The sequence below is a fragment of the Perca flavescens genome, chromosome 5 (genome assembly GCF_004354835.1).
Source record: "Perca flavescens isolate YP-PL-M2 chromosome 5, PFLA_1.0, whole genome shotgun sequence".
NCBI lineage: Eukaryota > Metazoa > Chordata > Actinopteri > Perciformes > Percidae > Perca > Perca flavescens.
Window position 1 is genome coordinate 36,645,168 of NC_041335.1, and position 13,633 is coordinate 36,658,800.

The window sequence follows — 13,633 nt, forward strand, 5'->3', positions numbered from 1 at the left end:
CTAAGAAAGTTCCAGGATTTCCACATACCCACTTAAATTACAATACAATACATTAGACTACACCACTGGTTACCCACCAAATGCCCTGGTTAACACTATAGTTAATACTGACGCAACAACTCTTAGAAAATAGCATTTACTGTTGTAACTGGCCGAGGTGGAGCTAGTTCATCTACTTTAGTGAATATATTCCAGTGGTTCCCAACCTGGGGCTCAGGCCCCTCCAAAGGGTCACAAGATAAATCTAACAGGTTGTGAGATGATTAATGCAGGAAAGAAGAATAAACTCAAATTTGTTTTTAATAATAATAATTATAATAAAAAACAGATTTATACAGCGCTTGTCAAAGACACTACATAGTATACAAATAAAAACAAGCAGTAAACATTTGTATAAAGACAAGAGTAAAATTGCGAGATGTAGGTTTTGCGAGAGGTAGGTTTTGAGGGCCTTTGTTTTTTTCTACTCTGTGCTTTTTGTAAAGTATTGGATAGCTTTACCTTTTTGAAACTATCTTAAGAAGTCTAGTGGATATCACTCTTTTGGCTAACAACTTATAGAAATGTGACAAGGGGCCGCAACTAGTAACTTGTAACGGGCCACAAGTTTTGGTGCTGTCCTCGACTTAAGAAATTCTTACTCGATTAACCCCCGGATTTTCCACTGGGTACGCGTCTGTGCTGCGTTCCGGTTTTTTTCCGTCCTCCGCCATCGATCGATATCGAGGCATTGGGTCGAAAATATTGTGGCATTTGATTTTCTCCGTATCCCCCAGCCCTACCTGGCGCATCTCTTTAGCGGCGTGGAGAGCCGCTTCACACACTGTGTGGAATATCAAGTGTTGACTTGAATGCTCGTGGAACGTAGCGCAGAAAATAGGGGTAACGCTCTTTTTTTTGTTGACTAATCAATTAGCTAATTCAATCGAGAGATCAATGAAGAATTATGCAAAAGCTCCACTTCTGTCAGTCTTGTGTTTTACCAGAGATGTGCTTTTAGGTCACTTGGAAATAAGTAATTCAGTATGAACCAAAAAGATAAAAATAAATAAATAAAATAAAAAAAATCAAATAAGACCCAAACGACAGATTAGTTGACTAATCGGCATTGTATTTCATAAAGCGTATATATTTTGTATTGTGTTTTTAATGTAGGCTAAACTATCTTAAACTAGTAGCTGTCAGATAAATGTAGCGGAGTACAGAGTATATTATTTCTTCATGTAACTTTTTAGTAAGCACATTACACGGCGTAAAATATAAAATTATTTACGCCTTTATATTTCTCTACATGACTATACACAGGGACTATACAGTAGTAGGGTTTCCCGATGGCCCGAGGCAAGTAAATATAACATCATATTATCATATCACATCATCGTATGATAAATGAAGTTCTCATTCTCTTGTCCCATCTGAGAATGCTTGTTGAATGATTTCAATGTGCCATCAAAAATTGGAGTTGGTGCTTGACACTTTTGACGTTTTGTTAAACTTGTTTTGTATAACTTTGATGCATAAAACGCTTTAACGTTTTTGACTTTTAATATGCCTTTTTTTCAGGTTTGTTTTTGTTTACTATATTGACGTTTTTGGCCCTTTTGACAATTTTTAAACGTTCTTTTCAATTATTATTTTTTTTCCTTCTTCGAAAAAGACCATTTGTATAGGGGCTGGTAAAAGTTATCTTTGTGCAAGTTTTTTCACTTGCCCGACCGGACAAGTTTAAAAAAATTAAAAATAAAAAACGTAACGTTGACCCCTGACAGCACTATCCCTGTACATGCAACACACAAAACAGCATATTAATGCCCATAAATAGCTTCACACAGCAATGTAGTGGCTTCTTCACAGTGGCATCATATTCCTGGTTTCGTGTTCATAAATGTCTGGCAGCTCTCCCATGGAGGAGGACACCATTCGGACAGAGGTGCACCCACGGAGCTCCATCTCGTACCGGATGAGCTGTTTCCAGAAGCCGTTGTTCGGCCTCACCACGGGCCGAGAAGTCCTCACCCACCGGTGGGCTTCCAGGAGAGACACGCCGCGGTGCTTCATCAGGTAGGCCATGCACAGCGAGGCGGAGCGGCTCACTCCCGCGTTGCAGTGCACCAAAGTGCGGCCACCGCGGTCCGCAGTCTGCTGGATTTTATCCGCGACTTCGTCGAAGTGCTCGCTGAGAGGAGACACCGGGGAGTCGGCGAGCGGGATGTGGATGTACTCTACCCCGGGATGAAGAGGGCGGCGGCTCTTGGTCTCGGTCACGTTTACGATGCACGCTATCTTGCACCGAGCCACCTGGGAGGCATCATTAGCCGCTCTGCCATTACTGAGATAAAGATGGTCGGTGACTCGGCACAGGCCTGACAGACCTGCGAGACCCGACTGATGCATACACGACGAGAAATGTACCACTGCAACAGAGACGTCTTACCGAAATCTTGTGAGTACCACAGTTAAACCTCCGCGGGACAAGCTAATGAAGACAACGCAGGAAGCCAATTTTCCTTTCCTTGGATGGGGAAAGAATGTCCCGCCCTTCTCCGCCTCTGATTGGCTAATTCTCGTTACCTTCGTTGGTTGGATTGGTTAGGTTTAGGCATGAGGAGTGTGATTGGTTAGGGTTAGTGTAAATACCGGTGTAAACCAATCAGAGGCAGAGTGGGGCGGGACATTCCTTCGCCACCCTGGTGTGGTGTGAACCCACACGCACACGCTGTTGCTGTCGCCTCCTTCTGGATGGAGGTTTCAAATGTAGACATGCCAGACAGTTTATTTTAGTTTTTTTTTACTTATTATAATGAAAAACTAAAACCAAAAAGATCTTCGTATTATATATCAGCCTACTTTACAATTTTAAAGGTCCAATATGTAATATTTGTACTGTAATAAATCCAAAAATGACACCAATGCCTCATCATATATTAAGGAAACATGTTAAACTGAAATACTATCTTTTCTGACAACAATGCTAATGTCAGTATTTTTTCTTTTTGAAATTTACATTCTGTGACGGAATTTATGTTTATGTTTTGATCTGTGTGTTGTTATCAAGGGGGTAAGCTTCGCTTCAGAACTCGAACCTCCGATGGCGCCATTTTGTTGCTACAAAGCGATCACCTCCTGTTAGCATTCCACTGACCGCCATTTTTTTATTACGTCACTTGACAGCGAATAACTTTACATCTGAAGCGTTTAAAGACTATATTTGTCCGTTGTTTATTTCTAAAGAAACACAACAATGTATAAAAGGCTCCATTACCTTGTACCTCACGTTATGGCTCCGTAGCAGACGTTTTTGTAAAAATAGGCTAACGATTGTGTCATAACCAAGTGACTTACTGTCGCACAGTAGAGGAATTACCGTATAGTACAGGAGAAGCTCACAGGCAGTTTCGACTTACATTAGCTGTTTAGTTTTAATTACTAATGTTAACTAGCATGTTAGTTAGTAATAATTAGCTTGTGCTTATGTTATCTCCTTACATATACCTACACTCTCGGTCTCTGTAAGACTGGGAATGATTGAGATTTCTCTTGGCACAGCTACCAGAAGACTTCACACTTTCAGACACGTGGCTCACGTCACATATACGTTGTCTCTGTCAGTTGGAGGCTGCGCAGTAAAGCAAGAGATCACTGGAAAAGTGCTTCTAATATCCTTCACTGGTCTCCGTCCAGAGCAACGGGGTCTATTGGTCCATTATATATATGTCAATGGTTGTTATCAACGGCCCAGTTTGACAGCCAGGCCGGGTTGCCAGATATACCTGTAAAAACGTAAACCCAGCGCGCTACAGCTGTAACGGTAGTACAGCCATGAAAGCAGCAAACAAACAAACAGGATCAACGGAGATAGATTCTACATGACATAAAAAAAGAAAACAGCATGTTTCTAAAAGTTGCGTGACCAGAGACGTAACAACCCCCTGGTAAATATTGGAGATGTATTTGAAAGATGGAGACAGCTTAGATCCCAAAAGGACGCAGAGTTGGCTTATTTCCTCCTGAACAGGTAAGCATTAGCTTCAGGCTAATTTATCACAGCTACTAGGGACGGGCATTTTTTGTCATTTCAACATTTGTGTACTCACATTGAATTATATAGCTAGAGTACCCGAGTTGAAAACAATTGAGACACAGCCAGTAAAGTGATAATAATTTTAAGCCGAAAAAGTGTGTCTGTCAGTTGGTTACAGAGCTCCGCGTGAGCATGGGCTTTTATGACTGTCAATATAGCCAGCATCTACCATTAGCTACTCCGCTGTGCTGTGGAGTAATGTCTGGCTATGTGAGAAAAGCGTCTAGCAACATTGTTGTGAATGCTGCGTTCTCAGCCTGGCAACCCCCGTGAACTTCGAGTCTGGGCAGGGGCGGGCGGGGGAGACGACTCTCCAGTATTTTGAATTGGTAGTGCAGTAACTATTGTAACCCCTAGCTGCCAGTATTACATACAATATTAGATATTGCACCTTTTAAGACGTAAAGTTCCACGCAATAATGTCAAAATGTATTGTTATAACGTGAATCACACCTTACATGGTGATACTTATAAATAGTAGACTACATTGTAGCCTAATAAGGAGACCATTTTCTATAACTTGTTAAGTTTGTGTGTTGTGATTACGTTAAAAAATAACTTGTTAGAACGTATAAAATGTCTAAAACTGTTCACGTAATAACGTGATAGCCTAAGTCTACTGATGTTGGTAACACTTTACAATAAGGTACACAAAAAATAGGTAGTTAATGATTAGTTACTGTTTTTTGAAAGGGTAACGAATGACTAGTTATTGTATTTCTGAAGGGTAGTTAGGCCTACCATTTGTTACCCTTTCACAGTAGCCTAGGCCTATTTACGTTTTTTTGAAAGGGTATCCTAATGATTCATTAGTTACTAATTTTAAGAAGGGTAGTTACTGTTTTTCAGAAGGGTAACAAATGGTAGGCTAGTTACTGTTTTTTGAAAGGGTAACGAATGATTAGTTAGGCCTACTGTTTTTCAGAAGGGTAGTTAGCCTAGGCCTACTGCTTTTTGAAAGAGTAGGCTAACTAGGCTAATCATTCGTTACCCTTTCAAAAAACAGTAGCCTAACTACCCTTCTGAAAAACGGTAACTAATCATTCATTACTCTTTCAAAAAACAGTAACTAGTCATTCATTACTCTTTCAAAAAACAGTAAATAATCATTAACTACCTATTTTTTATGTATCTTATTGTAAAGTGTTACCCTGATATTCTTCCATGTCCCTTTAAGCTTTAAGTCAACTGAAAGCAGAATAGCCTACTAGCCTACTTTTGCTCTGAGGTGGTTGCTGTGTTTCTGCTCGTGCCTGCAGGCAGTCCTCGGTTGCCCGGGAAACACAGATGGTGGATGAAGGGCGCGCATACAAAGGACCGTAAACCTGTAGCGGCAGCTGGAGACCGAGCCCACCGATTAATTCAGCTGTGTGCTGCTCCAGCTTAGTCAAAGGCGTCTCTGTTCTCTTTCAATACCTACTTCATTTTCTCTTTGCACTGCGCAGCTTTCGGCTCCACTTGAGCCTGTTTTCCGTGCACCGGTCTCCCGTCAGTGCGCAGCTGTTGTCGGCACTCCCACATCTGCTTGTCTCGGTCTCGGCAGCCATGTAGACGTGCACGTCCAAGGGGGCGACGGCCAGCACTTTTACTGCGGGCTAATCACTGCTCACACACGGCGTGGAACCGGTTTACAGCGTCGGCAGCTTGTCCCGAGAATGGAAGAAGGTAAAAGGAGGAAAAAGAGGAAGGAGAAGTGATCTTTTTGCGCCGTTGGATGCTCAGCATGGCGCATATGTGGAACCTGGAAATCTGGTAGGAACAAAAATATTCTGGTTTATTTTTTGTTCCGTTTTTACAACCAACTCTTTTATTTGGCTTATCAAATTTAAATCGTATTAATCTGTTGTTAGATTATATAGACATGGAGTCATGTACTGCCCTGCGGAGGAGGGCCTACTGTAGTCTGTCTGTCTTTCATCAACCTAACAGCCCTGCAGGGTTAATAGATATTAAAATATGCTTATTTATAGAAAAGATGGTTGTGGTAGACAAATGCCAGATTAGATTGAAGATTTATATAATCACGGACAATATGTTGCTGCATGCAGTGCTACTGTATAGAGCTGCAAAGATTAATTGATTAGTTGTCAACTATTAAATGAATCGGCAACTTGTTCAATAATCGATTAATCGGTTTTTTTTCTCTCTGAAAATTCTCTGATTCCAGCTCATTGAATGTGAATATTGTTGTAGTGTCTTCTCTCCAAAGATATTCAGTTTACTGTCATGACAGTAAACTGAATATGTTTGTGGAGAAAACAAGACATTTGAGGACGTTATCTTGGGCTTTTTGGGGAAAAACTGATCCACATTTTTCACCATTGTCTGACATTTTATAGACCAAAAAACTAAATAATTTATGGAGAAAATAATCGACAGATTAATCAACAATGAAAATAATCGTTAGTTGAAGCCCTACTACAGTATACAGTGTGGTATACACTAGCTATGTTTCCATCCACACGTTTTTATGCAAATTAAGTGATGTGAAAAATTTGCATATGGAAATTAAATTAAATGAATGAAAAATGGCTTATGGAAACAGTAAAATTCGATTGAATTTCATGAATAATCGACCCAAAGTTTATACGTGAGGTCTCATCGGATTTTCTCTTGATCTATATACGGCTTATGCGATAAACGCTAACGGGAACGTTATTTGACGAATAAATAATGAATTGCAATAACGTTTTAGGTCATTTTATGGTTAAACAGATGCACCTGTACAGGTCAGAAGTGGCAAAGACCGCACGCCCAATGCGCACTACCCGGGAGTGCCGAAGCAAATGTGCCTTAAGATGCACGACCGTCTACTACAGCCTGAAGTACGATTGATAGCCAGCCCTTTCTATAAATGGATAAACTCCAATTTAGGCAGAAACCTCGAGTGTGAGGAAAAACTTCCTTTTAGGGAGAAACCTGGGACAGACCCAGGCTCTTGGTGGCAACAGTGCCTGTTGGGGTGGAACTATGACTAGAAATAGTAGTTGTAGTAGTTCATGGCGTATATAGCAGGGCACTGCCGGGTGTTACAGGGTGTAGCAGGCGTAGCAGGACATAGCAGGGCACAACTACACATATCCTATACAAGTAAGATTCCCCCACCTTCTGGAGCCCACTTTAATTCAATTCAATTACATTTTATTTATAGTATCAAATCATAACAAGAGTTATGTCAAGACACTTCACAGATAGAGTAGGTCTAGACCACACTCTATAATTTACAAAGCCCCAACAATTCTAATAATTCCCCCAAGAGCAAGCAGTGCGACAGTGGCGAGGAAAAACTCCCTATTGGGAAGAAACTTTGGACAGACCCAGGCTCTTGGTAGGAGGTGTCTGACCGTGCCGGTTGGGGATGTGATGAACAGTGGCAATAATAGTCACTTTAAAGATAATGAATAGTGACTAAAAAATGGTAGTCGTAGTAGTTCATGTCATATCAGTGCGCTGAAGGTTGTTACAGGATGTGACGCGGCACAGCAGAGCATGGATGGACGTAGCAGGAAGCTAACCCCTGTATAAAACGCAGACCTGAGTGGTCCCATACAGCAGTAGTCAATGTGCTGCATACAATAATAAATATGTTGAATACATATCAATTATTACAGAGCTTTACTTTTTGTAGCTATATGTACGAATGGTTCATGAGAACAGCCTGAGCTTTTAGGGAAATATGAAGCAAAGTGAAATCAACAAAACAAAATGAATGCAGAAACACAGTGACTCTGATGTAAAATGTTCCACACATTTATTCTGTATGTTTTTATTGTTTCAGGTAACCTCGCGTCGGTGTTTCCGGGTTCATCTACAGCGCTGCGGACATGTCGCCGGTCGGATCCAGCATCCAGATGGGAAGCAGCAGCAGGACAGGTTAAGTGTACAGGCTGTTTATTAGCTTTATTCAAATAATGGAGCATAGCTTTTAACGGCACACAATATCAGATGGAGAATTGAATAGCTTTACTGAGTCAGTTAGTTCACGTAAACTGACACAACTAGACCCCCATTTGATAGGATTTCGTCCCCCGGCGTCCCCCATCTGATAGAATTTGTGCTTTTAAATGTATTATTAAAGAAAAGGTATAAAACCCATGACCAACAGAAAAGAGCTGTAACGATAAGTGGACAAATCGGTTAGTCGGTCAATAGAAAAATAAACAACCAACTATTTAGATAGTCGATTAATCGTTAAAGTCATTTTTCATGCAAACATGGCAGTTCCACTATTTCCTTACATTTTATAGACTTAACGAGTACGAGTTACTCATGGATGGATTCACAGTTAGAATAAATAATGCCCCTTTAGCTGTGCACCCCCTGGAACCTCCCTCAAGGACTTTGGGAACCACCGAGTTAGATATCTGATACTGGGACTTCTATCTGTTAGCAGTGGCTGTATATCATTGTTTTGAAATGTGTCTTCAAGCCAAGCAGCGCTAAGGAGAAACAATAAAACCCAAGAAGCAGTTATCCCTGGGGGGAGCTTGGGAGGGACGGTTCGGTTGTATCCCCACTTTTTTTTCCTGCTGCTTTGTGTTGTGTGTTCCTCTCCAGTTCCACTGATGAGGAAGCAGACGGGGACGGGGGGGAGGGCACGCGCCGGCTGGACCTCCGGAGCGTCACCGCGACTCCATCGCGCCCCGCTGTGCCGCCTCACACACTGGTACAGGATCTGTCAGTAGATTTACACCGCTGGGACTTCTCACTCCCCTCATAGTAGGGCTGGGAAATTTTTTTTACGATTTCTTTTTAATCCAAATGCAGTATAAATAATTTGGATGTTTAACAATCTTTGTTGCACACTGCACAGTGACTTTTCACTTAGAGTAAGGGTTTGCCTTTGCAATTTTGTTTATGTTGATGCACTTTAATTAAATACAATAAGTATATATATTTAAAATATATTTACAGTTCGCAGTTATTTTGTTTTAAATGGAAGGGGGGGAAAATCAAATCGTAAATAATCGTAAATAGTTTTTTATAAAAAAATCGCAGATTTTTTTAGGGAAACAAATCGCCCAGCTCTACCTCATATTCACTTTACACTCTGCCCTGTGACTGGTTATATCGGCCTAGATGAATATAAACTGCAGAGGCAATTTTTACGGACTCTTATCTTGCCTGTTGCCCACACACAGGATGTGTCCCTCCCCACCCCCACCCCCACCCCCACCCCACCTGTGAATGTGTGTTAAGCCTCTGTGCTGGCTTAGAGTGCAGATAAACGGGGAGCAGATAGAACATGGGAGATTAGTTGAGTGTTAAATCGCTGCCATATTTTACACCGTATGCTGCTATCCCTCTCCGGGATTATGGTTGAGAGGGGGAGATAAAAAACCCACCTGAAAGTGGATCCCAAGACCAAATTAGATTTACCATTGTTGATGAAATATTACGCGGGATTATCCTGGAAAGAAAATGCTTGTTAGACCAGGACAAAAAAAATATGTCTTGTAAAAGAGGCCAACGGAAATGTGTTCAAGGTGCTGGAATTCAACAAGTCCTCCAAAACCATACGACGATATCGACCGTTTTGTTCCTGCCTTCCAATACGACCCAGAGGAGCGTTTCATAAACTAGCGCCCCTACCTAACCCGAACCCTCTAAACCAGAGACCAGTCATGGTTTTTAACACCTCTTTAACGTTTATCGCATATTGGTTAGGTTTAGACCCCAAAACGACTTAGTGAAGATGGTTTGGCTAAAAGTGCCTTGGTTGTTTGACCCATCCATCACCCCAAACTACCTCCTACTACATGAAAATTTGGCGCTCCAACCCGGTTTTGTTCCATTGTCCGCCATGCGTCGTACCACGCAGGGAGATTGCAGTAGCGGAGCGTTTTGCCTGCCCGATTGAGCACAAGCTCTTCCATTCCCTTCCCGGCCAGTTGAATGCCCTGAAAATAGACCTGGTACGTCTATTTCTTGAGTGGCGGCAGCGCTAGGGCTGGGACTGAATGAAATACTATTTAGGCACCAACCGAATTGCTGCTAAAGTATAAAACATCGAAAAATGCCTCATCATTCAATACCCAGTGTCAGTACCAAAGGAGTAAATCTCATCAGCGTCAGTGGGCCAATAAGCATGCAGCATGCTTCTACCAAGATCTAATGATGCTGCTGATTGGCTGTCTAACGTTACACGTCTTAGAGACACGCAGGAAAAACTCTACGTTACACAGAGACGGTGTCATGAAGAGGAGCTGAAAAATAAAAAAAAAGATTTGGGCCATAATGTAATTTCTTTTTGTTAAAATGGATTTTATAAAAATGGTATTGAAAAAAGTATTGTTTAGTAAACGGTATCAAAGTCACGTGATTTGTATCGGTAGCGGTATCGAACATTTTGGAACGATCCCCAGCCCTATGCTGCACAGGCACGCCCGCTGGGATTTAGCATAGACAGTATATAATGGACCACCAGATCCCGTGTCTCTGGTCTGAGACCAGTGAAGGATATCAGAAGGCACTTTTCCGGTGCTGGCTGAGCGTTACTGAGCAGCCTCCAACTGAGAGAGACGACGTAAATGTGACGTAAGCAACGTGTCTGAAAGTGTGAAGTCTTCTGGTAGCTGTGCCGAGAGAAATCTCAATCATCCCCAATCTTACAGAGACGGAGAGTGTAGATATATGTAAGGAGACAACATGGACACAGGCTAATTATTGATCACTAACATGCTAGTTAACATTAGTAATTAAACCTAAACAGCTCATGTAAGTCCAAACTGCCTGTGAGCTTCTCCTGTACTATACGGTAATTCCTCTACTGTGTGACAGTAAGTCTCGTGGTTATGACCCAATCGTTAGCCTATTTTTATAAACACGTCTGCTACGGAGCCATAACGTGAGGTACGAGGTAATGGAGCCTTTTATACATTTTCATGTTTCTTTAGAACTAAACAATGGACAAATAGAGTCTTTAAATGCTTCAGATGTAAAGTTATTTGCTGTCAAAGTGACATCAAAATGAATGCTAGTCAGTGGAATGCTAGGTGATCGCTTTGTAGCATCAAAATGGCGCCATAGGAGGTTCGAGTTCTGAAGCGAAGTACCCACTTCGGATTTAGGGCTTATACTTCATCGCTTTACTTCCTGCTTTGCTACCCTCATAATTTGTGCGGCCACTAGAGGGCGCCGCCACTATGAACGTAAATATACTGTAAGTTGCAATTGCTGCTTCAACAACCGACTTATGCGGGTGTTTTTTGGGGCTGAGGTCAGTCTCTAGGAACCATACTAATCATGAAATCTTTTCTGTATTTCTCCCTCAGTCATTGCTCCTGCAGTGATGGATGCCCGGCGCCATCACTGCTGTCCTGCGCCTTCAGAAGGAAGACGATCACCGTCAACGCGTTTCCCACGCCGAGAGACGACTTCTGCTGCTGCTGTGCGTCCGCAAAAATGGCTTAGAAGAGTTCAGAACGCCACCACTGCTTTGCAGTCAGTGTCCGCAAGATCCGATTTAGCAGGAAGGTATTTCACGTGTTTTTTTTTCGAGTCCAAAATAATCTGCTGCAGCGTTCCTTCCCGTTTCTCTCGACTGCGCGTGTTTTCCCGGCCGGCTGTGAGCAACAGGCTGCCGATATAGCTGCATCCACCCCCACTCTCACGTTTTGTCTATTGGCTGATGAGAAACACGGACACTGCAGCTGTCAAACACCTCCTCGTGCTTGTTTTCTTCAGCTGACCTGTCGAACACTTTGGCCACTTCTCCCTGTATGAGACGGTCTTTTACCTGGGTTTGTAGAGGACTTGGGTGCACATATTTTGCGGAGGGTTTTGGGGTCCTCCCTCAAGAAAATGTTACAAAAACCATATGCAGTTTCACATCATTTAAGACCATTATTGTAACCATATCTGGGTCTAAAACGTTGGAAAAGCTAGAGCAGATAATAAAAAAAACAACACTCAAAAAGCCTGCTAAATAGAAAAGTAATTTAGTTCGTGCTCACATTGATTTTACATTCATTCGGCTTAGGTGGTGCCCAAAACGGCTCGGTTCCTGCGTCAAAGCCTTATTCTGGTCTGGAAAACCCTGGTATCGGACATGTGAATTCACTCAAAAGTTGTGTTTTTTAACGTGTGTTAGTGTCTCACTGAAGCTAGCATGCATCTTGCCCAGATCCAGAACTGGGACACTCTGATATTCAAAGCCTGTGAGATCTGCTTACGTGTGTGAGAACGAGTAGTTTTTACACATGGTGACAATGTGTGATTCACATAGTATGTTCTTGGTCTTGAAAACGTCTTCATTTGGGTGTGTGATACCAACTACCTTTAATACGCACTCTTATGTATTTTTACTGTAGCGTGTGGGCGTGTGTGTGTGTGCGTGTGTATGTGTGTGTCGGTGTAAGTGCACGTTTGTGTGCATGTGCTCTATTTGTGTGTGTGTGTGTGTGTTTGTTCCTGTGTGTGTGTGTGTGTGTGTGTGTGTCTGATTAAACACATTTGTAATAGGCCTGAAGCTTCTAGCTGCTTTTCAATGGTTTTGTCATCGCTGCACAGTTTTTCAAATGCCTGAATCTCTTTCTTTTAGTGCACTGGATGTACCGGGGATAAAAAAAAAAAAAAAAAAAAAAAAAATGAGCAAAAGATTTTTAGCATTTGTTACAACCTCATTGAAGTCCCAGTTAGGTGGGGGCTCTTGCGATTTAGATGAGCACAAGAATGTCGCTGGAAATGAATGGTGTGTGGCTTTCTAAATGATCCCTGCTGGCGCTAATTAAACTGCCCCGATGCCAACAGCCCCATCATCTGATACTTCAGCAAATTACAGCAAATGCTAATAATTATGTGCAAATAGCTTCTTTTTTTTTTTTTTTTTTTTTTACCCAGGTCTGGATTCTACTAACAGTATCTGACTAATATCTAACAATACTAATGTCTGCTAACAGTGGGATGATTACTAACCTGTACTCTGAATGCTCATTGGCTGGCTTTTTTTCTATCTATCTAACCCCCCCCCCCCCTGACTAACATTCTGCTTTATTTGATGCCCCCGCAGTCTGACACACACACTCCTCTCTCATGATCCTGCAATCCTTCGGCTAGAAATCACAAACTCAGATGGATTAACAGGGTTCAACGTTTTATGTGTCCGGTCTGGCAAGTGAAAATAAATTCTACTCGCCAGAAGTCCATTTTTTACTGGCACCTAGTTTTTGAAAAAAACGTTGCAGAAAACCTCCGCCAAAAACATTGAAACAAAACATCAAAACGGTGTTAAATTTTTTTATTTTAAATTAAAAAAAGCTATTTAAAAAAACAATATTTAAAAAAATATCAGAAGTGTCAAAGACCACTGTAAAAAAGCATAATAAAAAACATCAAAGTTAAAAAAAAAAAAGAGTCAAAAACATTGAAATAATCAAATTCATTAAAGTGCCCATATTATGAAAATAATCACTTTTTCTGTGATTTGGGGTGTTATTTTGTGTCTCTGGTGCTTCCACACGCATACAAACTTGGAAAAAAAACCATCCATGCTGTTTTGAGTGAGATATGGTTATGGTGTCCTGCCTTCAGCGCTAGCATGCTAGCTCGTTC

General features: G+C 41.6%; 1 protein-coding gene and 1 long non-coding RNA gene across 2 annotated transcripts; one reads left to right on the top strand and one right to left on the bottom strand.

The window, feature by feature from the left end:
* Positions 1 to 285: 285 nt before the first annotated feature.
* Positions 286 to 2,557, bottom strand: zgc:153044 (dual specificity protein phosphatase 18). Its single transcript, XM_028578430.1, has one exon. The coding sequence runs from the start codon at positions 2,392 to 2,394 to the stop codon at positions 1,849 to 1,851; it is 546 nt and encodes a 181-aa protein (XP_028434231.1). The 5' UTR covers positions 2,395 to 2,557; the 3' UTR covers positions 286 to 1,848.
* A 2,793-nt stretch (positions 2,558 to 5,350) lies between these two features.
* LOC114555901 (uncharacterized) lies at positions 5,351 to 13,303 on the top strand. The gene is made up of 3 exons (XR_003692604.1): positions 5,351 to 5,833; positions 7,860 to 8,747; positions 11,356 to 13,303. It is a non-coding gene; the product is annotated as an uncharacterized LOC114555901 (long non-coding RNA).
* The last annotated feature ends 330 nt before the right edge of the window (positions 13,304 to 13,633 follow it).